The sequence below is a fragment of the Balaenoptera acutorostrata genome, chromosome X (assembly GCF_949987535.1).
Source record: "Balaenoptera acutorostrata chromosome X, mBalAcu1.1, whole genome shotgun sequence".
Classification (NCBI taxonomy): domain Eukaryota; kingdom Metazoa; phylum Chordata; class Mammalia; order Artiodactyla; family Balaenopteridae; genus Balaenoptera; species Balaenoptera acutorostrata.
This window is the reverse complement of record NC_080085.1, coordinates 17,067,247-17,090,956: the sequence shown is the minus strand read 5'-3', so window position 1 is coordinate 17,090,956 and position 23,710 is coordinate 17,067,247. Positions and strand designations below refer to the sequence as shown.

Sequence of the window (23,710 nt, the reverse complement as noted above, 5' to 3'; positions counted from 1 at the left end):
CACCTCGCAGTCTAGTTTGACCTCCTCTGACATCAGCCTAGCATAAGCACAGTCCAAACTGCTGCTGGGGTTTCCCAGGTTGGGTGTGTTGGGATGGGGCTCCCTCTTACCCCTCCAGCCCCCCGTCTCTGGCCAGTGATCACCCCCAGCTGGTAGTGTCTGGCGCACTCTGCATCTGCACGCACCTCGCCGCCCATACACGTGCTCTTCCCTCTGTCCAGAATTCCTTCCTGTCTGTGTCTACCATGTTCACCCTTCAGTACTTGGCTCACATCTCACCTCTTCCCTGAAGCCTTCCCTGACCACACACACTTTTGGTGGGTTTTTCTTTTCTCTTCCATTTCCATTACGGTGTTGATAACACGAATTCAGGTAAATTAAATCATGTGCAAATAAACTTGGGGTTGGCATTTGGAAACTAAAGTGCACAGATCTTAAGCATACAGTCTGATGAATGTTTACATATACACCCATGTAACCAACACCCAGATCAAGAAACTAAATATTTCCAGTACCCAGAAGGCTCCCCTGTGCCTCCTTCTAGACAGTATCCCCTAAAGGTGAGCATTGTTCTCACCTCTTTTCACTATAGATTAGTTTTGCTTGTTTTTGAGCTTTATAAAAATAGATTCTTGTAGTATGTACCTTTTTATTGTAGCAAAATATACATAACATAAAATTTACCATTTTAGCCATTTTTAACTTACAGTTCAGTGGCATTAAGTGCATTCATATTGTTGTACAATCATCAACACCATCCATCTCCAGAACTTTTTCTTCAAGTATATACATTTTTTGTGTCTGTTTTTTTCCACTCAAAATTGTGTCTGTAAGATTTATCCATGATGTTGCAGACATCAGTGGTTCATTTCTTTTCTTTTTTTAAAAATTATTATTTATTTACTTATTTTGGCTATGCCAGGTCTTAGTTGCGGCATGCATGTGGGATCTAGTTCCCCGACCAGGGATCGAACCCAGGCCCCCTGCATTGGGAGTGTAGATTCTTAACCCACTGGACCACCAGGGAAGTCCCAGTGGTTCATTTCTTTTTATTTCTGAGTAGTATTACATTGTGTGACTATACATACTACAATTTGGTTTATCCATTCTCTTGCTGATAGACAATTGGGTTATTTCCAGTTTTCTATTCTTTTGACTAAAACTGCTATGAACATGCTTGCACACATCTCTTGGTGCCCATATACATGCGTTTCTGTTGTGTGCATACCTAGGAGTTGAATTACTGGGTCAGAAGGTAGGCATATGTTCAGCTTTTGCATATAGTGCCAAACTGTTTTCCAAACAGTTGGAAGTAGTTCCCTATTGCTGTTATAACCAATTACTGCAAATTTAATGGCTTATAGCAACATGAATTCATTATCTTATAATTCTGGACATCAGAAGTGCTAAAGTGAAGGTGTCAGCAAAGCCTTACTGGAGGCTCTAAGGGAGAATCTGTTCCCTTGCCCTCTCCAGCTGCTAGAGGCTGCCCGCATCCCTTGAGTCGTGGCCCCTTCCTCCATCGCCAAGGCTAGCAGCATAGCATCTTCCAATCTTTTTCTCTCCAACTTCTGCTTCCATTGTCACATCTCCTCTCTCTCACTCTAGCTTTCCTACCTGCCTTGTGATTACATGGGGGCCACCTGGAAAATCCTGGGTAATCTCCCCATCTTAAGAGACTTAACTTAATCACATCTGCAAAGGCCTTTTTGTCATAAAAGGTAACATTTTCACGGGTCCAGGGCTTAGAACGTGGACATCTCTGGGGGCCTGTTACTCTGCCTACCATTTTGTATTCCCACCAGGAAGGCATGAAAGTTCCAGTTCTTCCACATCTTTGTCAGTACCCGATCTTGTCAGTCTTTTTAATTGTAGTCATTCTGGAGGGGATATGGGGGGCACATCCACAGCTCCCACCCCCAGGCAGTGTGTCCTCCTTTGCTCTGATACAGATTTATTGCAACTTATCAGTATTATATTATAAATATTTTTTTACATGCCTCTGTCTTGGTCAAACTGTACACTTTTTCATGAGACAAGTCGTAGAGTAGCTGGTTCAATAAGTGCTCCTTGGATGGTAAGAAATGGCTGAGGGCAGGGCTTCCCTGGTGGCGCAGTGGTTAAGAATCCACCTGCCAATGCAGGGGACACAGGTTCGAGCCCTGCTCTGGGAAGATCCCACATGCTGCGGAGCAACTAAGCCCGTGTGCCGCAGCTACTGAGCCTGCGCTCTAGAGCCCACAAGCCACAACTACTGAGCCCGTGCGCTACAACTACTGAAGCCCCTGCGCCTAGAGCCCGTGCTCTGCAACAAGAGTAGCCACCGCCATGAGACGCCCTCGCACCGCAACGAAGAGTAGCCCCCGCTCGCCGCAACTAGAGAAAGCCCGCGCACAGCAACGAAGACCCAATGCAGCCAAAAAGAAAAAAAGGAAAAAAAGTTAACCAAAACTTAAAAAAAAAAAAAAAGAAAGAAAGAAAGAAATGGCTGAGGGCAGTTTTCCGCAGAGAAGCGAGCAGAGTAAAGACGTAAATGAAAGCCTGTGCTTACAGTCCCATCTCTGGCTCAGGGTAGGTTTTCTCCCAAATAAAAGTAGGACCAGAGCAAAGAACCTGGTTTCTAGCTTCTGCACACTGTTCTTTCCCAAGGTAGTTAATCTATAAGTGAGTAATGCCCTGGAAGGGGATGTGGGCCTCAACTCCTGAGGGCGTTGGTTGGAAATGACTTCACCGTGTATGTAAATGAGAGAGGGCAATGCAGTCCCACAGGCCGCCTTCTGGGGAGTATGAACTTGGACCTTTCGCACAGACTCGGGTTTTCCTTCTCCCTGGACTCTGTTCATGTAGCAGCATGCTGCAGCTTCTCGCCTGCGGAAGGAAGACCTTCCAAGGTAAGTCAGGCGTCCTTGATCTCAGGAAATGCTGCGTGTGTAGGCCGAAACCCGCCTTGGAACCTGGAGGCCGGGATTTCCGAGGAAGGAGACGGCCAAGTAGGAACGAAGTTGTGATGCCCCTGGACACGGCGGGGTGGGTGCAGAGGTCCTGGCGCTGGGAGCTGGGGCTGGAAGGCCGGGCAGTTCGACCAAGGCGAGTGTTAGACAAAGGCAGCCGGGGCTGTGGCTCCCCTGGGGGCGCGGGGACGCAAGCAGCCGCTTCCTGTGCTCGGTTCGTGCCTGCTGCCCTTGGCTGGGCGCACCTGGTTTCAGGAGGGCGCTCGGGTTTCGAGGCCTCAGGCTTATCTTTCCAGGCGCTGGGGTGCTGGCAGGGGGCCTGTGGCTTGGCGTTACTTTGACCCTCTGGGGTGTGGCGTGTGCGTGAGGAACCTTGCCGTCCACATGGCAGAGGACTTTTCCGGCCCTTGTGGGAAAACCTCTGTGTCACTGACCGAGACCCGGCTGGTCAGCGCTCGGCTCCTGAAGGAGCCGGTCTTCTGACAACAATATTATCTCCGGGCAGGAGCTCCTGGGACGGGCCGAGCAGGGCTGGGGCCGGGCGTTTGCGGTGCCGGTGACTTCCGGATGTCTGCCGCTCTGCCTGCTGTGTTCAGGTGGTGGAGAAACTCGGCTGCCTGCGTTCCTGCTGCGACGTGTCCTTCTAGGACTCGGACCCTGCTCCCTCTTTGCTCCTCGTCATCCTGGACCAAGGAGGCCGAGAGCCTGGCCGCTTGGAGTCGCCCTGTGCAGACTCCGGGTCGGGGGGACCTGCAGAGACCACGTGGGCTGAGCTTCCCCCGTCAGCAGGTGCACGTTAACTTTTGTCAGGACAGAGGGTGGATCTTCACTCCGTGTCCTCTGAGGCTGGAGGGGCACCCTCTCCCCCGGGCAAGAAGTCCTTCCTGTTCATGCAAACACCTCTCCTCTAAAGCCTCTCCTCTCGCTGTGGCCTCTGTGGACAGGCAGAGCACACCCAGCCGGCACCCTTCCCACAAAACCCCCTGGTCTCCGTAAAGAGACCTGGGACCTTCTATGGGACCCAGTTCGTCTACCCTCCTAATGTGACTTTTTGTCTGGCGCTTACTCCTGCATGTTGGTGTCTCCCTTCTCTAACTTTCTGCACCAGTCACCCATAGAGTAGCCTCTTCACCTCTTTCTTCAGTTAAGAATTTACCAATGAGATATCACCTCACACCTGTCAGGATGGCTGTTATCAAAAAAACAGAAGACAACAAACACTGGTGAGGATGTGGAGAAATTGAAACCTCTGTGCACTGTTGATGGGACTGCAAAATGGTGCAGCCGCTATGGAAAACAGTGTGGAGGTTCCTCAGAAAACTAAAATAAAACTATCATATGATCCAGCAATCCTGCTTCTGGGTATTCATCCAAAAGAATTGAAATCAGGATCTCAAAGAGATATTAACACTCTTCACAGTAGCTAAACTGTGAAAACAACCTAAACGTCCATGGACAAATGAATGGATAAAGAAAATGTGGTATGCACATGCAGTGGAGTATTATTCAGCCTCATAAAACAAGGAAATTCTGTAATATGTGACATGGATGAGCCTTGAGGACATTATGATAAGTGAAATAAGCCAGTCACAGAAAGACAAATACTGCATGATTCCACTTACATGAGGGTACCCAAAAGAGTCAAATTCATAGCATCAAAGAGTGTAATGGTGGTTGCCAGGGGCTGAGGGGAAATGGAGAGCTACTCATCAATGGGCATAAAGTTTCAGTTAAACAAGATTAATAAGTTCTAGATATCTGCTGTACAATATGGTACTGAGAGTCAGTACCATATTGTACATGTAAAACTTTATTAAGAGCGTAAATATCATGTTAAGTGGTCCTACCACAATAAAGTAAAATTTTAAAAAAATTTTAAGAATTTACCACTTAAGACCTTCATCTGATCAGGTACTGGTGTGGCCACTAACTAGCTGTGGAGCCATGAGTTAGTTTCTCGGCTGTTCCAGTCTCAGCTTCTTATAAGAAGAGGAGAGTAACAAATTCGTCACAGGGTCGACAGGAGGATTATATGAGGTAGTGCACGGAAAGTGCCGAGCGCGGTGTCTTGCACAGACATAGCTGTGCTCCATGAGGTCAGGGGTGTCATTGTCATCATCTGTGTATTGAGTACAAGATGACTATGAGCATAAAAATATATTTTTGTATATAATGTACTTACATTGATATATACTGGTGTTGCCTTTCAAGGACCTAGTGACCTACTGAACTATGCTTTTTCTAACTTACTTATAATCCAAGTCTAACACTGAAAAGTACCGTAAACGGAAGTATGAAAATAGACCATGAAGCCATAGATGAGCAAACAGTTAAATCTGGCTGGAGGACTGGAGACAATCTTTGTGCACGTGGGAGTCACCACGGTCACTTACACTTAGGTGCCCCATGGTTACCAGGACAGCACTGCCAGGTACTCAGCAAATAATTACTTGGGGCCCATTTCGGCCATGCTCTCGAGCTTCTGCACAGGAATGGTGCTGCTTTTTCTCCCACTCAGAGCTTAATTTACATATTGAAATTATTTATTTATTTATTTATTTATTTTATTTTTGGCTGCGTTGGGTCTTTGTTGCTGCGCGCAAGCTCTTCTCTAGTTGCGGCGAGCGGGGGCTACTCTCCATTGCGGTGCGCAGGCTTCTCTTCATCGTGGTGCGTGGGCTTCTCATTGCGGTGGCTTCTCTTGTTGCGGAGCACGGGCTTTAGGTGCACGGGCTCAGTAGCTGTGGCGCAGGGGCTTAGTTGCTCCGGGGCCTGTGGGATCTTCCCGGACCAGGGCTCGAACCCGTGTCCCCTGCATTGGCAGGTGGATTCTTAACCACTGTGCCACCAGGGAAGTCCCAAAAGGGTGTTCACTTTCTGAAGTCTTTTTTGTACTACCTTATTACCTTGAAGCAGATATCAAGTATGGATTCTTAGATGTGAGGGCTCTGACTTTTGTGGGTTTTTTTGGTTTTCTGTGGGGTTTTTGGCTGCGTTGGGTCTTCGTTGCTGCACGTAGGCTTTCTGGCTTTCTCTAGTTGTGGCGAGTGGGGGCCACTCTTTTTTTTTGTTTTTTTTTTTAATTTAATTAATTAATTTATTTTTTGGCTGTGTTGGGTCTTCGTTTCTGTGCGAGGGCTTTCTCTAGTTGCGGCGAGCGGGGGCCACTCTTCATCGCGGTGCGCGGGCCTCTCACTATCGCGGCCTCTCTTGTTGCAGAGCACAGGCTGCAGACGCGCAGGCTCAGTAGTTGTGGCTCACGGGCCCAGTTGCTCCGCGGCATGTGGGATCTTCCCAGACCAGGGCTCGAACCCGTGTGCCCTGCATTGGCAGGCGGATTCTTAACCACTGCGCCACCAGGGAAGCCCCAAGGGGGCCACTCTTTGTTGCGGTGTGCGGACTTCTCATTGCGGTGGCTTCTCTCGTTGTGGAGCACGGGCTCTAGGCACGTGGGCTTCAGTAGTTGTGGCATACAGGCTCAGTAGTTGTGGCATGTGGGCTCTAGAGCGCAGGCTCAATAGTTGTGGCGCACAGGCTTAGTTGCTCCGTGGCACGTGGGATCTTCCCGGGCCAGGGCTCGAACCCGTGTCCCCTGCATTGGCAGGTGGATTCTTAACCACTGCGCCACCAGGGAAGTCCCAAGGGCTCTGACTTTTTTAAATTATGTTTTTATTGTAATAAAATATACATAACATAAAATTTGACATTTTAACCATTTTTAAGTGTACAATTCAGTGACATTAAGTGCATTTACAATGTTGTGTAACCATTGCCATTATCTATCTCTAGAACTTTTTCATCATTTTAGACAGAAACTCGGTAACCATTAAATAATAACTCCTCATTATCCCCTCCCCCTAGTCCCTGGTAACCAATATTTTATTTTCTGTCTCTATACATTTGCCTATTCTAGATACCTCCTCCTATAAGTAGAATCATACAGTATTTATCCTTTCGTGATTGGCTTATTTCACTTAGCATGATGTCCTCAAGGTTCATCCATTGTCATAACACGTATCTGAATTTCATTCCTTTTTAGGGCACATTCTGTTTATCTGTTCATCTGTTGATGGACACTTGGGTTGCTGCCACCTTTTGGCTGTTGTGAATAGTGCTGATGTGAACATGGGTGTACAGGTATCTTTTTGAGACCCTGCTTTTAATTCTTTGCGGTATATACCCAGAAGTGGAATTGCTGGGTCATATGGTAACTCTGTGTTTTGCCCTGATTTTTTAAACAGCTTAAAAATTATTTTGAGGTATTAGTCATATAACAAATTTCAGCCTTGTGAAGTGTACAGTTCAGTGGTTTTTAGTATATTCACAAGGTTGTGCAGTCATCCCCACCAGTCACTGATTTTTTTTTTCAAACATCTTTATTGAAGTATAATTGCCTTACAATAGTGTGTTAGCTTCTGCTTTATAACAAAGTGAATCAGTTATACATATACAATATGTTCCCATTTCTCTTCCCTCTTGCATCTCCCTCCCTCCCACCCTCCCCATCCCACCCCTCTAGGTGGTCACAAAGCACCGAGCTGATCTCCCTGTGCTATGCGGCTGCTTCCCACTAGCTATCTATTTTACATTTGGTAGTGTATATATGTCCATGACACTCTCTTACCCTGTCACATCTCACCCCACCCCCTCCCCATATCCTCAAGTCCATTCTCTAGTAGGTCTGTGTCTTTATTCCCGTCTTGCCACTAGGTTCTTCATGGCCTTTTTTTTTTTTTCCTCAGATTCCGTATATATGTGTTAGCATACTGTATTTGTTTTTCTCTTTCTGACTTACTTCACTCTGTATGACAGACTCTAGGTCCATCCACCTCACTACAAATAACTCAATTTCATTTCTTTTTATGGCTGAGTAATATTCCATTGTGTATATGTGCCACATCTTCTTTATCCATTCATCTGTCGATGGACATTTAGGTTGCTTCCATGTCCTGGCTATTGTAAATAGAGCTGCAATGAACATTTTGGTACATGACTCTTTTTGACCTATGGTTTTCTCAGGGTATATGCCCAGTAGTGGGATTGCTGGGTCGTATGGTAGTTCTATTTGTAGTTTTTTAAGGAACCTCCATACTGTTCTCCATAGTGGCTGTATCAATTTACATTCCCACCAACAGTGCAAGAGTGTTCCCTTTCCTCCACACCCTCTCCAGCATTTATTGTTTCTAGATTTTTTGATGATGGCCATTCTGACCGGTGTGAGATGATATCTCATTGTAGTTTTGATTTGCATTTCTCTAATGATTAATGATGTTGAGCATTCTTTCATGTGTCTGTAGGCCATCTGTATATCTTCTTTGGAGAAATGTCTATTTAGATCTTCTGCCCATTTTTGGATTGGGTTGTTCGTTTTTTTGTTACTGAGCTGCATGAGCTGCTTGTAAATCTTGGAAATTAATCCTTTGTCAGTTGCTTCATTTGCAAATATTTTCTCCCATTCTGAGGGTTGTCTTTTGGTCTTGTTTATGGTTTCCTTTGCTGTGCAAAAGCTTTTAAGTTTCATTAGGTCCCATTTGTTTATTTGTGTTCTTATTTCCATTTCTCTGGGAGCTGGGTCAAAAAGAATCTTGCTGTGATGTATGTCATAGAGTGTTCTGCCTATGTTTTCCTCTAAGAGTTTGATAGTGTCTGCCCTTACACTTAGGTCTTTAATCCAGTCACTGATTTTTATGACTGCTTAGGAACCACAGAGGGAAAGAGAGTACCTTGAAGGTGGCTTGGGTGTAAGGAAGGGAGCTTTCAGGATTAGTATGAGACTCTTTAAAAAAGAAGGATCGTTGTACCAAATCCTTGAAATGCCACTCAGGCTTTAGCAACAATACTCTGCCCACTGCAAGGCTTTAGGACCAAAATTCAGAAAGGCTCCCCTGCTACCTGACATATTTTCAGCTACTTATGAGGCCTCGTTTTATGGAACAGGATGTTGAATAACCTCACAAATGGGTCACCCTCATCAGGAATGCTCTGGAAGCCTGGTTGCGTAGGATGAGGCAGGCTTTTATGCGGCTTCTTGCTGCTTTGTCGCACCTCCCATGCTTGCTTTGTCAGATGTCCTTCCCTGGCTTGGAACTGGTTCTCTTCCTTCTCTGGTTCTGATCCCATATTCTGCAACTACTTGTGTTTCCAAACATGAAACAGATTGTTTACAATAAATGCCTTAAATGTTTGATTTCAGATTGCTGTGCTTTGAAGCAAACAATAAAACTCATCCACTTTTGTTATTACATACCATTCATACATACCAGGGTGCTCTGATTTTCACTCGTTCTGGTTGTGTACTTGTGGTTTTTAACATTTTATGCTTTGGGGATGGTTTTATTGTGATTTTCTGATAGTTTGCCAGCTTTCTTTCTTTTCTTTCTTTCTTTTTTTTTTTTGGTATACCATACAGTTTGCCCATTCAAAGTGTACAATTCAGTGGGTTTTTTTTAGCGTATTCACAGAGTTGTGCAATGTACAACCAATACCACAATCAATTCCAGAATATGTTTATCACCCGAAAAGAAATCGCACACCTATTGGCAGTCACTCCCCATTTCCTCCCAACCCCCAGCCCTAGGGAACCAAGCCACTAATGTACTCTGTCTCTACAGATTTGGGGCCAGCTTTCTTAGATCCTTGTTTAACAGTGATTTTCCCCCTGAAATTATAGTATAAGCCACCCATTCTGCCTTCTTTCCCTGTTGCATTCTTGTCATCTCCCTTCCCTTCCCTTCCTTTCCCTTCCTTTCCCTTCCCTTCCCTTCCCTTCCCTTCTCCTCCCCTCCACTCCCCTCCCCTTGCTTTTCTTTTGCCTCCCTCCCTCCCTCCCTTGCTTCCTTCCTTCCTTGCTTCCTTCCTTCCTTCCTTCCTTCCTTTCCTCTTCTCATATTAGCAGGTTAGCTGTAAATCCTTCTCAAGTAGCTCTCAAAGTGGATGAGTTGGTAGATGGGGCACAGCTACAGGAGTTCATCCGACAGATGGACAGACAGCCATTGTTGAGCCTTGGAATGCCCTTCTAAGTCACCTGCCTTCATTCTGTCACTGTGAGGCTGGATTTCTTTTTTTTCCCCCCAGTTTTATTGAGAAATAATTGACATACATCACTCTATAAGTTTAAGGCATATAGCATGATGGTTTGATGTACATACATAATGAAATGATTACCACAGTAGTTTCATCTAACATCCATCTTCTCACGTAGATACAATAAAAACAAATAAAAAGGGAAAAAGGAAAGAAATGTAATCCTTGTAATGACAACTTTTAGGACTTACTCTCTTAGCAGCTTTCCTGTGTCTTGTGCAGCGGTGTTAGCTACAGCCATCGTGTTGTACGTTACATCCGGAGTACTTCTTTATCTTGTAACTGGAAGTTTGTACCTTTTGACCCCCTTCCTCCAATTTCCCCTCCCAGGTTGGCTTGCTTTTCTCTGGCTGGGCTGCAAGGACCTTGAGAGCCAGGCCAGTCAGAGCCACAGGGCCGGAAGCTGCTCTGGGTTGGATCGGCCTTGCTGTGTGAACAAGTGCTGAGACTGAAATCAAATGAGCAGATTCTAGATGTGTAAATTCAGTCACTTGCTTCTTCTCTAACAGAAACAGTATTTAATAGTCATTAATGGTAGAGCAGTTTCAAAATCTGCAAATACCATTGACCCTTGAACAAGGCAGGGGTTAGAGGCGCTCACCTCCCCACAGTTGAAAATCCGAGAATAACTTGTAGTCGACGCTCTGTATACATGGTTCCTCCTTATAGGCAGTTCTTCCGTACACGTGGTTCCGCATCCGCAGATTCAACCAACATGGAATCATAGTACCATAGTATTTAATATTGAAAAAGAAAATCCGTGTGTAAGTGGATCCGCACAGTTCAAACTCGTGCTGTCCAGGGTCAACTGTATCAGTGTGTGACGTGCTAATCACTGTTGCTGCTGGTGAGAAAATATTGGTTGCACTTGGACATAAGTAGTCTGCATTCAGCATAGCTCTTTGCTCGCTTTTTCAGCCAGATGCCTTGGGTTTGAATCCTGGTTCTGCTCCCTTTATTACCTAGGTAACCTTGAGCAAGTCAGTTCACCTTCCTGGAAGCCTCCTCTCCTCCTCTGTGGAAGGGGAGAGTAATAAATCCAACTGCATAGCTTGTTGTGAGATTTAAACAAGAGAATGTGTGCACAGCATTTAATACGGTGCCTGGCTGAGAGTGAGAGCTCTGTAAATGTTAGCTGGTATTAAGGGGGCATCCTGTATTGTGTGCCTGCTGTATACAAGGTGCCAGGTTAGGTTTTGCAAGGAATAAGCCAAAGCCTTGTGAATGGAATCTGAGCCCTGTTGATGTTACAATCATGCCCAGATGGGCAGTTAAGGCTGGGGAAGCAGAGGCTGGGTGACATGCACATTTTACTCATTTCCTTAGACTGTAAATTTTATTAAATAATTTTCATAAAACATCATGTTGATTTATAAACAACAATTCAGGAAAGATTTGGCTAAGCTTAGCTTCTTGCTGGGAGTTATAGATATTTTCATTTCTTGTGGGCAAATTAAAACATTTTATCATTTACTCTTGGCCACTGGTAGCTTTAGTCAGGACAAACCATCTTGCTCAGAACAAATAACCTTGACAGAAAGGGGTAGTCAGGGTCCTACTTAATGAATCTGCTAGTGGTGTTTGGTGCTGAGGAGCAGCAGCAGTGTCCGTTCGCAGGCTTGCTGTGTGTGTCTCCCCTTCCGTCCCATCTCCTGCTGCTGCGATGGAGCGAGTACTAGCAGGCCCTCTCTGTGGAATTTCTGAGCCACGTGAGACAGAGTGTGGTGTACTCTTAGAACAAGACCTGTCCTGCCTTTCCTGTGCACTTTGGTTGAGAGAAATAGTATAAGCTCCTGTTTGGGGGTTTGCTTATTTCTTAAAACAGAAAATGGTGATCATTCTGATGGCAGAGGTTTTGTATCAGTTTTAGCCTGGGAGACCACTTTTGACCTGGCTCTAGATGTCAGAGTCAGCTGGAGACTGCAGGCTCGTCCTTCAGACCCCCAGGAGGACAGGGGCCAGGAGCCAGGCGTTAGAGCACCTCCCAGAGGCATCTTTACACATAACCTCAGCCCCTTGTGTTGTCTTAGAAAAAAATCTTTCAGGCCCTCACTTTACTGTCAGTAAAATGGGATGAATGACACCTGCTTCTTGGGGTTGTATTAAGGATTAGAAAAATACATTTGGGACTTCCCTGGTGGCACAGTGGTTAAGAATCCGCCTGCCAGCGCAGGGGACACGGGTTCAAGCCCTGGTCCAGGAAGATCCCACAGGCCCCAGAGCAACTAAGCCCGTGCGCCACAACTACTGAGCCTGTGCTCTGGAGCCCGTGAGCCACAACCACTGAGCCCGCGTGCCGCAACTACAGAAGTTCGCACGCCTAGAGCCCGTGCTCCACAACAAGAGAAGCCACTGCAATGAGAAGCCTGCGCACCTCAACGAAGAGTAGCCCCCGCTCACCACAACTAGAGAAAGCCCACACGCAGCAACAAAGACCCAACACAGCCAAAAAATGAATAAATGAATAAAAATTTAAAAATATATATATATTTTAAAAAAAATACATCTGAAGCACATAGCACGCTGCCTTCCATGGGTCAGAGCTGTTGTGTAGCCGTTCTATGCCTGGAAAAGACTGGTGAGTTTGGTTTGTAGCCCCTTCAAATGACCACAAAGACCAGGCCAGTCAATTTCTTTTTCTTTCCTTTTTGTCTTTGTTTTTTTGGCCGTATCGTGTGACATGTGGGCTCTTAGCTCCGTGAGCAGGGATCTCACCTGCGCCCCCTGCAATGGAAGCATGGAGTCTTAACCACTGGACCACTAGGGAAGTCCCAGGCAATTTCTTTTGGCCAAAATAGCATCCCTCAGTTATTTCATCCAGGGAGAGAAAAAACGTGTGACACGTATGCTGACACTCCTCTATCCCGTCTGCCCCATGCCAGACTCAAGTCACCACCTGGAAGTGGCCTCAACATTCTCCTGATCCCACGCTCCAGGCAGACAGCTGCCATTCGGTCAAGGTCAGTAGGAGAGACACAGTCGGGTTGTCACCCCTGCAGCATGTCGTGTGGGCGAGGCTGCTGACCTGCACCCCCCTCCTCCATGGCAGTGCCTTTTGAATGTCCACACAACCTGGTAGCACTCTTTGCTCTATTTTTACAGCAGCTAGTCTTTTCTCCTTGTCATCTATGTTAGTCCTCGTTTCCTTCTAGCTTCTATTTCAGCAGCATCTCTTTTAGTGTAAAAATCCCCAGAAGGTATTTCTACAAACAGCCTTTACAGAATCTAAGGACAAGCGCTTAAAAGCAGCTCTTGGCCCACTCCACAGACGTTTATGAGTGCCTGTGTGCCGGCCTGTGATGTGTGACAGAGCCAACACAGCCCTAGTTTTCCAGAGCTCAGTCTGAAAAAGAAAAAAGTGGACAGACCATTTTTTTATTTAGTTCTTCCCTCCACCCTGTGGCAAAGGCAGGACTAATCTCAATTTACAAGGAAAAAGGAGGCTGAGAGAGCTGTTGAAGTTTATTCAGCAGCTGGTGCCCGGGACCAGGTTCGCTTTCAGCAGCATGCTGGTCCAGGCTTTGTTTGGGGACACCACTGGCCGGCGGCGGGCCATCCACACAGGAGGATGAACAGCGGGGCAGGCTGTTGACTGCCTTCCCAGCAGCTGTTCCTTCTCTCTTCAGAGCTGGGGTTTTGGGGTAGTCAGCACCAGGGCCAGGCTTTGAGTCCCTTCAAGCCTGAGTCGCTGTTGGTGGTTCCGTTCCCCTTTGCCGTGTATTCACTCTCCTGGCCTCCCGTGCAGCCATGTAACCCAGTACCAGCCAAGGAGACTTAAAGGGAAGACCACTGGAGATCTTTCTGGCATCCAAGAGAAATGAGCATGAGGAGGGAGCCTCCTCCTCCCTGTTTTGCCCTTCCCCTCTTCATTCCGCCTTGCCTGCTCTCCCGCGAGAAGATAATGCTGGTACCGTGGCAGCATCTTGTGATCGGGAGGGGAGACGCACTGCAGACGGCTGAACGGAAAAGCAAAGGGATCTCGGATCCTTCATCTTCCAAGCACTGAAGTCTTCCAACCAAGACTTTTCCTAAATACCTCTTGATAAACGAGATCACAAATGTCTTTGTGGTTAAAGCGTTTTAAGGCTGGGCTTCTCAGAGTGTGGTGCTTGTCTGAAGTGCAAATTCCTGGGCCAGACCCCAGCCCTACTGAATCAGGATCTCTGGGTGTGGGGTCCAGCATTTTTGTTTTTACACTCCCTCAAGGTGATTCTGATGCAAATTCAAGTTTGAGAGCCACTGGTTTAAGCCCTTGTAGCTTTCCTAAAACTGATCCCGGCGGGGTCGATAAGGGAAGGGCTGCCATTACCAGTCAGTTCTCCGTGTCCCGATGAGGTCCAAGTTTGTCCCCACTGGCAGTCAGTGGCTGTGACACAGATCTGTTGGCTCAGTGGCTTTAATGATGCTTTTTCTAGGGGGGGCCCAGTCACACGTGGCTGGTTCTGGGGTGTCAGTGTCTGGGTCTGCCACTCCCTGAAGAGCCCCGGAAGTATTTTGCCCTCAGAACCGAATGTGACAAATATAGGTATTTTATTGTTTTCCCTGAGTAAAAGAATTCTTTTATTCAATAAGTAGAGGGTGATGGAGAAGACACCAGACTTAAGGGTCTCACACATGTGTGAATGGAATGATATCTGAGGTGTTCAGACAGCAGATACTTCCTGGGAGCCTGCTCTGGGCTGAGTGCCGGGAAAACAGTGGTAGAGAAGATAAGAGGGTGTGTGGAGCTGGAGTACCACAGCTGCAAAGATGAAGACGGATGAGGCTGTGGAGGCATGTAGAACTGTCCCTCCTGGGAGACCCGGGTAGATCAGGGAAGGCTTCCTGCAGGAAGTAGCTACTCATCTGACAATACTAAGTGTGTGCTGGGGTTGGGGAGAGAGCGTTCCAGGCTGGGGGCAGGGCTTGTGCGAAGACCTGGAGGTGAGAGAGACCCTGGCTCCTTCCAACAAGGGACAGGAGATCGGTGTGGCAGGAAGGCAGAGTCACCTGGGAAACAGTCCTGTTCAAGCTCTCAGACCCAGGGAAGCATCTGAGAAGCAGGTTGAGATGTAGACAGAATGATATTTAAATGATTTATTAATGTGAACTGGCCTCTTACTGTCTCAAATGGAAATAATTTACTTACTGCTTTTTATTATGGCCCATTAAATGCTGCTCTCTTCTCCCCCCTCCATCCTGCCCTGTCCCCTCTTCGTTTTATTGGTATATACTCATTCCTGTGAGCAGAGGCACTCACTAACTATTTATTTGGGACCTTCATGTCACTAGGCCTCCCTTTCCTGCCCCCATGAAGCGGACTAAAGTAGTATTTCCCTCTGTTGTCGGATCCTAGGAACCATCTGGGAGGCTTGTTACAAATTCAGGTTCTCTGCCTCCTCCTGGGAGATGCCAGTTCACCACGTCTGAAGAGTTTGGGAACCTGTATGTTTTAAATTAGTTTTATTGAGTATATATATATTTATTATACATAGATTTGTGTGTATAATTGACATACAAAGAAAATGCACCTATTTTAAGTGTACTGATAGCTGTGCTTTAACGAATGTATACACTTCTCACTATCACAGCCCCTTGCAGACACGCTTCACCCTCAGCCCCAGGCAGCCTCTGATCTGCTTTCCGTGACTATAGATTAGTTTTGCCACTTTTAACATTTCATATCAATGGAGTCATGTAGAGTGTACTCTTTTCTCTCTGGCTTCTTTCACTTAGTATGTTTTTGAGATTCATCCATGTTGTGTGTATATATAAGTAATTAATTCCTTTTATTGCTGAAGAGTAGTTCTCTCACTGAGAATGTACTAGTGTTTTTGCTGCATTGCCACTTTAGCCATTCTCTTGCTAACGCACAGTTGTTTTGTTTTTGGGTCATTATGGACAGAGATACTGTGAACATTCAGGTACAAACTGCTTTGTGGACACATGTTTGCATTTGTCTTGGGTAAATCCCTAGGAGTGGGCTTGCTGGGTCGTATGATGCATGAATGCTCTAACTGGGAAAGGAGCTGCCAAACTTTTCCTAGGTGCTTGTACCAATTGGCATTCTCACCGACAGTGTAGGAGAGGGCTAGTTGCTTTGCATCCGTGCAGCCACTTGGTATGGTCAATTTTTTGTTGGATTAAACATTTTTTTTGCCATTCCAGTGGTTGTATAGTGATTTGTCACTGTGGTTTTACTTTGCATTTTCCTGCTGATTGAAGATTGAGCATCTTTTCATGTGCTTCTTGGCATGTGAAATGTCTGTTCACATCTTTTGCCCATTTTTTTAAATTGTTTGCTTATTTAGCTGTAAGAATTTTTTGTTTGCTTATATTTTATTTCAGAATTATACATGTTTTTTTTTTTTTTTTTTTTTTTTTTTTTATTTTTTTAAACATCTTTATTGAAGTATAATTGCCTTACAATAGTGTGTTAGCTTCTGCTTTATAACAAACTGAATCAGTTATACATATACAATATGTTCCCATTTCTCTTCCCTCTTGCATCTCCCTCCCTCCCACCCTCCCCATCCCACCCCTCTAGGTGGTCACAAAGCACCGAGCTGATCTCCCTGTGCTGTGCGGCTGCTTCCCACTAGTTATCTATTTTACATTTGGTAGTGTATATATGTCCATGACACTCTCTTACCCTGTCACATCTCACCCCACCCCCTCCCCATATCCTCAAGTCCATTCTCTAGTAGGTCTGTGTCTTTATTCCCGTCTTGCCACTAGGTTCTTCATGGCCTTTTTTTTTTTCCCCTTAGATTCCGTATATATGTGTTAGCATACTGTATTTGTTTTTCTCTTTCTGACTTACTTCACTCTGTATGACAGACTCTAACTCCATCCACCTCATTACAAATACCTCCATTTCATTTCTTTTTATGGCTGAGTAATATTCCATTGTATATATGTGCCACATCTTCTTTATCCATTCATCTGTCGATGGACATTTAGGTTGCTTCCATGTCCTGGCTATTGTAAATAGAGCTGCAATGAACATTTTGGTACATGACTCTTTTTGACCTATGGTTTTCTCAGGGTATATGCCCAGTAGTGGGATTGCTGGGTCATATGGTAGTTCTATTTGTAGTTTTTTAAGGAACCTCCATACTGTTCTCCATAGTGGCTGTATCAATTTACATTCCCACCAACAGTGCAAGAGTGTTCCCTTTCCTCCACACCCTCTCCAGCATTTATTGTTTCTAGATTTTTTGATGATGGCCATTCTGACCGGTGTGAGATGATATCTCATTGTAGTTTTGATTTGCATTTCTCTAATGATTAATGATGTTGAGCATTCTTTCATGTGTCTGTAGGCCATCTGTATATCTTCTTTGGAGAAATGTCTATTTAGACCTTCTGCCCATTTTTGGATTGGGTTGTTCGTTTTTTTGTTATTGAGCTGCATGAGCTGCTTGTAAATCTTGGAGATTAATCCTTTGTCAGTTGCTTCATTTGCAAATATTTTCTCCCATTCTGAGGGTTGTCTTTTCGTCTTGTTTATGGTTTCCTTTGCTGTGCAAAAGCTTTTAAGTTTCATTAGGTCCCATTTGTTTATTTGTGTTCTTATTTCCATTTCTCTGGGAGCTGGGTCAAAAAGAATCTTGCTGTGATGTATGTCATAGAGTGTTCTGCCTATGTTTTCCTCTAAGAGTTTGATAGTGTCTGCCCTTACACTTAGGTCTTTAATCCATTTTGAGTTTATTTTTGAGCATGGTGTCAGGGAGTGTTCTAATTTCATACTTTTACATGTTCCTGTCCAATTTTCCCAGCACCACTTATTGAAGAGGCTGTCTTTTCTCCACTGTATATGCTTGCCTCCTTTATCAAAGATAAGTTGACCATATGTGTGTGGGTTTATCTCTGGGCTTTCTATCCTGTTCCATTGATCTATATTTCTGTTTTTGTGCCAGTACCAAACTGTCTTGATTACTGAAGCTTTGTAATATAGTCTGAAGTCAGGGAGCCTGATTCCCCCAGCTCCATTTTTCGTTCTCAAGATGGCTTTGGCTATTCGGGGTCTTTTGTGTTTCCATACAAATTGTGAAATTTTTTGTTCTAGTTCTGTGAAAAATGCCAGTGGTAGTTTGATAGGGATTGCATTGAATCTGTAGATTGCTTTGGGTAGTAGAGTCATTTTCACAATGTTGATTCTTCCAATCCAGGAACATGGTATATCTCTCCATCTATTTGTATCATCTTTAATTTCTTTCATCAGTGTCTTATAATTTTCTGCATACAGGTCTTTTGTCTCCTTAGGTAGGTTTATTCCTAGATATTTTATTCTTTTTGTTGCAATGGTAAATGGGAGTGTTTTCTTAATTTCACTTTCAGATTTTTCGTCATTAGTGTATAGAAATGCAAGAGATTTCTGTGCATTAATTTTGTATCCTGCTACTTTACCAAATTCATTGATTAGCTCTAGGAGTTTTCTGGTAGCATCTTTAGGATTCTCTATGTATAGTATCATGTCATCTGCAAATAGTGACAGCTTTACTTCTTCTTTTCCAATTTGGATTCCTTTTATTTCTTTGTCTTCTCTGATTGCTGTGGCTAGGACTTCCAGAACTATGTTGAATAATAGTGGTGAGAGTGGGCAACCTTGTCTTGTTCCTGATCTTAGTGGAAATGGTTTCAGTTTTTCACCATTGAGGACAATGTTGGCTGTGGGTTTGTCATATATGGCCTTTATTATGTTGAGGAAAGTTCCCTCTATGCCTACTTTCTGCAGGGCTTTTATCATAAATGGGTGTTGAATTTTGTCGAAAGCTTTCTCTGCATCTATTGAGATGATCATATGGTTTTTCTCCTTCAATTTGTTAATATGGTGTATCACATTGATTGATTTGCGTATATTGAAGAATCCTTGCATTCCTGGAATAAACCCCACTTGATCATGGTGTATGATCTTTTTAATGTGCTGTTGGATTCTGTTTGCTAGTATTTTGTTGAGGATTTTTGCATCTATGTTCATCAGTGATATTGGCCTGTAGTTTTCTTTCTTTGTGACATCTTTGTCTGGTTTTGGTATCAGGGTGATGGTGGCCTCGTAGAATGAGTTTGGGAGTGTTCCTCCCTCTGCAATATTTTGGAAGAGTTTGAGAAGGATAGGTGTTAGCTCTTCTCTAAATGTTTGATAGAATTCACCTGTGAAGCCATCTGGTCCTGGGCTTTTGTTTGTTGGAAGGTTTTTAATCACAGTTTCAATTTCAGTGCTTGTGATTGGTCTGTTCATATTTTCTATTTCTTCCTGGTTCAGTCTCGGCAGTTTGTGCATTTCTAAGAATCTGTCCATTTCTTCCAGGTTGTCCATTTTATTGGCATAGAGTTGCTTGTAGTAATCTCTCATGATCTTTTGTATTTCTGCAGTGTCTGTGGTTACTTCTCCTTTTTCATTTCTAATTCTATTGATCTGGGTCTTCTCCCTTTTTTTCTTGATGAGTCTGGCTAATGGTTTATCAATTTTGTTTATCTTTTCAAAGAACCAGCTTTTAGTTTCATTGATTTTTGCTATTGTTTCCTTCATTTCTTTTTCATTTATTTCTGACCTGATCTTTATAATTTCTTTCCTTCTGCTGGCTTTGGGGTTTTTTTGTTCTTCTTTCTCTAATTGCTTTAGGTGCAAGGTTAGGTTGTTTATTCGAGATGTTTCCTGTTTCTTGAGGTAGGCTTGTATTGCTATAAACTTCCCTCTTAGCACTGCTTTTGCTGCGTCCCATAGGTTTTGGGTCGTCGTGTCTCCGTTGTCATTTGTTTCTAGGTATTTTTTGATTTCCCCTTTGATTTCTTCAGTAATCACTTCGTTATTAAGTAATGTATTGTGTATCCTCCATGTGTTTGTATTTTTTACAGATCTTTTCCTGTAATTGATATCTAGTCTCATAGCGTTGTGGTCGGAAAAGATACTTGATACGATTTCAATTTTCTTAAATTTACCAAGGCTTGATTTGTGACCCAAGATATGATCTATCCTGGAGAATGTTCCATGAGCACTTGAGAAAAATGTGTATTCTGTTGTTTTTGGGTGGAATGTCCTATAAATATCAATTAAGTCCATCTTGTTTAATGTATCATTTAAAGCTTGTGTTTCCTTATTTATTTTCATTTTGGATGATCTGTCCATTGGTGAAAGTGGGGTGTTAAAGTCCCCTACTATGATTGTGTTGCTGTCAATTTCCCCTTTTATGGCTGTTAGTATTTGCCTTATGTATTGAGGTGCTCCTATGTTAGGTGCATAAATATTTACAATTGTTATACCTTCCTCTTGGATCGATCCCTTGATCATTATATAGTGTCCTTCTTTGTCTCTTGTAATAGTCTTTATTTTAAAGTCTATTTTGTCTGATATGAGAATTGCTACTCCAGCTTTCTTTAGATTTCCATTTGCATGGAATATCTTTTTCCATCCCCTCACTTTCAATCTGTATGTGTCTCTAGGTCTGAAGTGGGTCTCTTGTAGACAGCATATATATGGGTCTTGTTTTTGTATCCATTCAGCCAGCCTGTGTCTTTTGGTGGGAGCATTTAATCCATTTACATTCAAGGTAATTATCGATATGTATGTTCCTATTCCCATTTTCTTAAATGTATTGGGTTTGTTATTGTAGGTGTTTTCCTTCTCTTGTGTTTCTTGCCTAGAGAAGTTCCTTTAGCATTTGTTGTAAAGCTGGGTTGGTGGTGCTGAACTCTCTCAGCTTTTGCTTGTCTGTAAAGGTTTTAATTTCTCCATCAAATCTGAATGAGATCCTTGCTGGGTAGAGTAATCTTGGTTGTAGGTTTTTCTCCTTCATCACTTTAAGTATATCCTGCCACTCCCTTCTGGCTTGCAGAGTTTCTGCTGATAGATCAGATGTTAACCTTATGGGGATTCCCTTGTGTGTTATTTGTTTTTTTTCCCTTGCTGCCTTTAATATGTTTTCCTTATATTTAATTTTTGACAGTTTGATTAATATGTGTCTTGGCGTGTTCCTCCTTGGGTTTATCCTGTATGGGACTCTCTGTGCTTCCAGGACTTGATTAACTATTTCCTTTCCCATATTAGGGAAGTTTTCAACTATAATCTCTTCAAAAATTTTCTCAGTCCCTTTCTTTTTCTCTTCTTCTTCTGGTACCCCTATAATTCGAATGTTGGAGCGTTTAATGTTGTCCCAGAGGTCCCTGAGACTGTCCTCAGTTCTTTTCATTCTTTTTTCTTTATCCTGCTCTGTAGTAGTTATTTCCACCATTTTATCTTCCAGGTCACTTATCCTTTCTTCTGCCTCAGTTATTCTACTATTGATCCCATCTAGAGTATTTTTAATTTCATTTATTGTGTTCTTCATCATTGCTTGGTTCCTCTTTAGTTCTTCTACATCCTTGTTAAATGTTTCTTGCATTTTGTCTATTCTATTTCCAAGATTTTGGATCATCCTTACTATCATTATTCTGAATTCTTTTTCAGGTAGACTACCTATTTCCTCTTCATTTGTTAAGTCCAGTGTGTTTTGAGCCTGCTCCTTCATCTGCTGTGTGTTTTTCTGTCGTCTCATTTTGCCTATCTTACTGTGTTTGGGGTCTCCTTTTCACAGGCTGCAGGTTCGTAGTTCCCGTTGTTTTTGGTATCTGTCCCCAGTGGCTAAGGTTGGTTCAGTGGGTTGTGTAGGCTTCCTGGTGGAGGGAATTAGTGCCTGAGTTCTGGTGGATGAGGCTAGATCTTGTCTTTCTGGTGGGCACGTCCACGTCTGGTGGTGTATTTTGGTGTGTCTGTGGCCTTATTATGATTTTAGGCAGCCTTTCTGCTAATGGATGGGGTTGTGTTCCTGTCTAGCTAGTTGTTTGGCATAGGGTGTCCAGCACTGTAGCTTGCTGGTCGTTGGGTGGAGCTGGGTCTTGATGTTGAGATGGAGATCTCTGGGAGATTTTTGCCGTTTGGTATTATGTGGAGCTGGGAGGTCTCTTGTGGACCAGTGTTCTGAAGTTGGCTCTCCCACCTCAGAGGCACGGCCCTGATGCCTGGCTGGAGCACCAAGAGCCTTTCGTCCACACAGCTCAGAGTAAAAGGGAGAAAAAATAGAAAGAAAGAAAGAAAGAGGCTATAATATAGTGAAGTAAAATAAAGCTATTGTAAAGCAAAGCTATACAGACAAAATCTCACCCAGAAGCATATACATATACACTCACAAAAAAAAGGAAAAGGGGAAAAATTAATATTTCCTGCTCCCAGAGTCCCCCTCCTGAATTTGGGATGATTCGTTGTCTATTCAGGTATTCAACAGATGCAGGCACAGCAAGTTGTTTGTGGAGCTTTAATCCGCTGCTTCTGAGGCTGCTGGGAGAGATTTCTCCTTCTCTTCCCTGTTCGCACAGCTCCCGGGGTTCAGCTTTGGATTTGGACCCGCCTCTGCGTGTAGGTCGCCTGAGGGCGTCTGTTCCCCGCCCAGACAGGACGGGGTTAAAGGAGCAGCTGCTTCGGGGGCTCTGGCTCACCCAGGCCGCGGGGAGGGAGGGGTACAGAGGAGGCGGGGCGAGCCTGCAGCGTCAGAGGCCGGCGTGACGTTGCACCAGCCTGAGGCGCGCAGTGCGTTCTCCCGGGGATGTTGTCCCCGGATCCCGGGACCCTGGCAGTGGCGGGCTGCACAGGCTACCGGGAGGGGCGGTGTGGAGAGTGACCTGTGCTCACACACAGGCTTTTTGGAGGCGGCAGCAGCAGCCCCAGCGTCTCACGCCCGTCTCTAGGGTCCGCTCTGATCGCTGTGGCTCGCGCCCTTCTCTGGAGTTCGTTTAGGCGGCGCTCTGAATCCCCTCTCCTTGCGCGCAGCGAAACTAAGAGGCAAGAAAAAGTCTCTTGCCTCTTCGGCAGCTGCAGACCTTTTCCCGGTCTCCCTCCCGGCTAGCTGTGGTGCGCCAACCCCTTCAGGCTGTGTTCACGCCGCCAGCCCCAGTCCTCTCCCTGCGATCCGACCGAAGCCGCGCCTCAGCTCCCAGCCCCGCCCGCCCCGGCGGGGGAGCAGACAAGCCTCTCGGGCTGGTGAGCGCTGCTCGGCGCCGAGCCTCTGTGCGGGAGTCTCTCCGTTTTTCCCTCTGCGCCCCTGTTGCTGTGGGATCCGCGCTGATAGCCGCGGCTTGCGCCCTCCTCTGGAGTTCGTTTAGACGGCGCTCTGAATCCCCTCTCCTTGCCCGCCGCGAAACAAAGAGGCAAGAAAAAGTCTCTTGCCTCTTCGGCAGCTGCAGACTTTTTCCCGGACTCACTTCCGGCTACCTGTGGTGCACTAAACCCTTCAGGCTGTGTTCACGCTGCCAGCCCCAGTCCTCTCCCTGCGATCCGACTGAAGCCGAGCCTCAGCTCCCAGCCCCGCCCGCCCCGGCGGGGGAGCAGACAAGCCTCTCGGGCTGCTGAGTGCTACTCGGCGCCGAGCCTGTGTGCGGGAATCTCTCCGTTTTTCCCTCTGCGCCCCTGTTGCTGTGGGATCTGCGCTGATAGCTGCGGCTCGCGCCAGTCTCTGAAGTTCGTTTAGGCGGTGCTCTGAATCCCCTCTCCTCGCGCACCAGGAAACACAGAGGGAAGAAAAAGTCTCTTGCCTCTTCGGCAGCTGCAGACTTTTTCCCCGGACTCCCTCCAGGCTAGCTGTGGTGCGCTAACCCCTTCAGGCTGTGTTCACGCTGCCAGCCCCAGTCCTCTCCCTGCGATCCGACCGAAGCCCGAGCCTCAG

The 23,710-nt window shown here is 45.2% G+C and overlaps 1 protein-coding gene across 17 annotated transcripts in view; it reads left to right on the top strand.

Moving 5' to 3' along the window:
- Positions 1 to 23,710, top strand: part of MAP7D2 (MAP7 domain containing 2) — a 116,921-nt gene that overhangs the window by 13,671 nt on the left and 79,540 nt on the right. Inside the window, exon 1 of one of the 17 annotated variants that reach the window (XM_057538724.1) lies at positions 2,831 to 2,891. The exons of the other annotated variants lie outside the window; for them this stretch is intronic. Within the exon in view, the coding sequence (XP_057394707.1) occupies positions 2,852 to 2,891 (40 nt within the window). The 5' untranslated portion in view covers positions 2,831 to 2,851. Of the gene's footprint in view, positions 1 to 2,830; positions 2,892 to 23,710 lie in introns of those variants that run through there. 17 annotated transcript variants of the gene reach the window in all.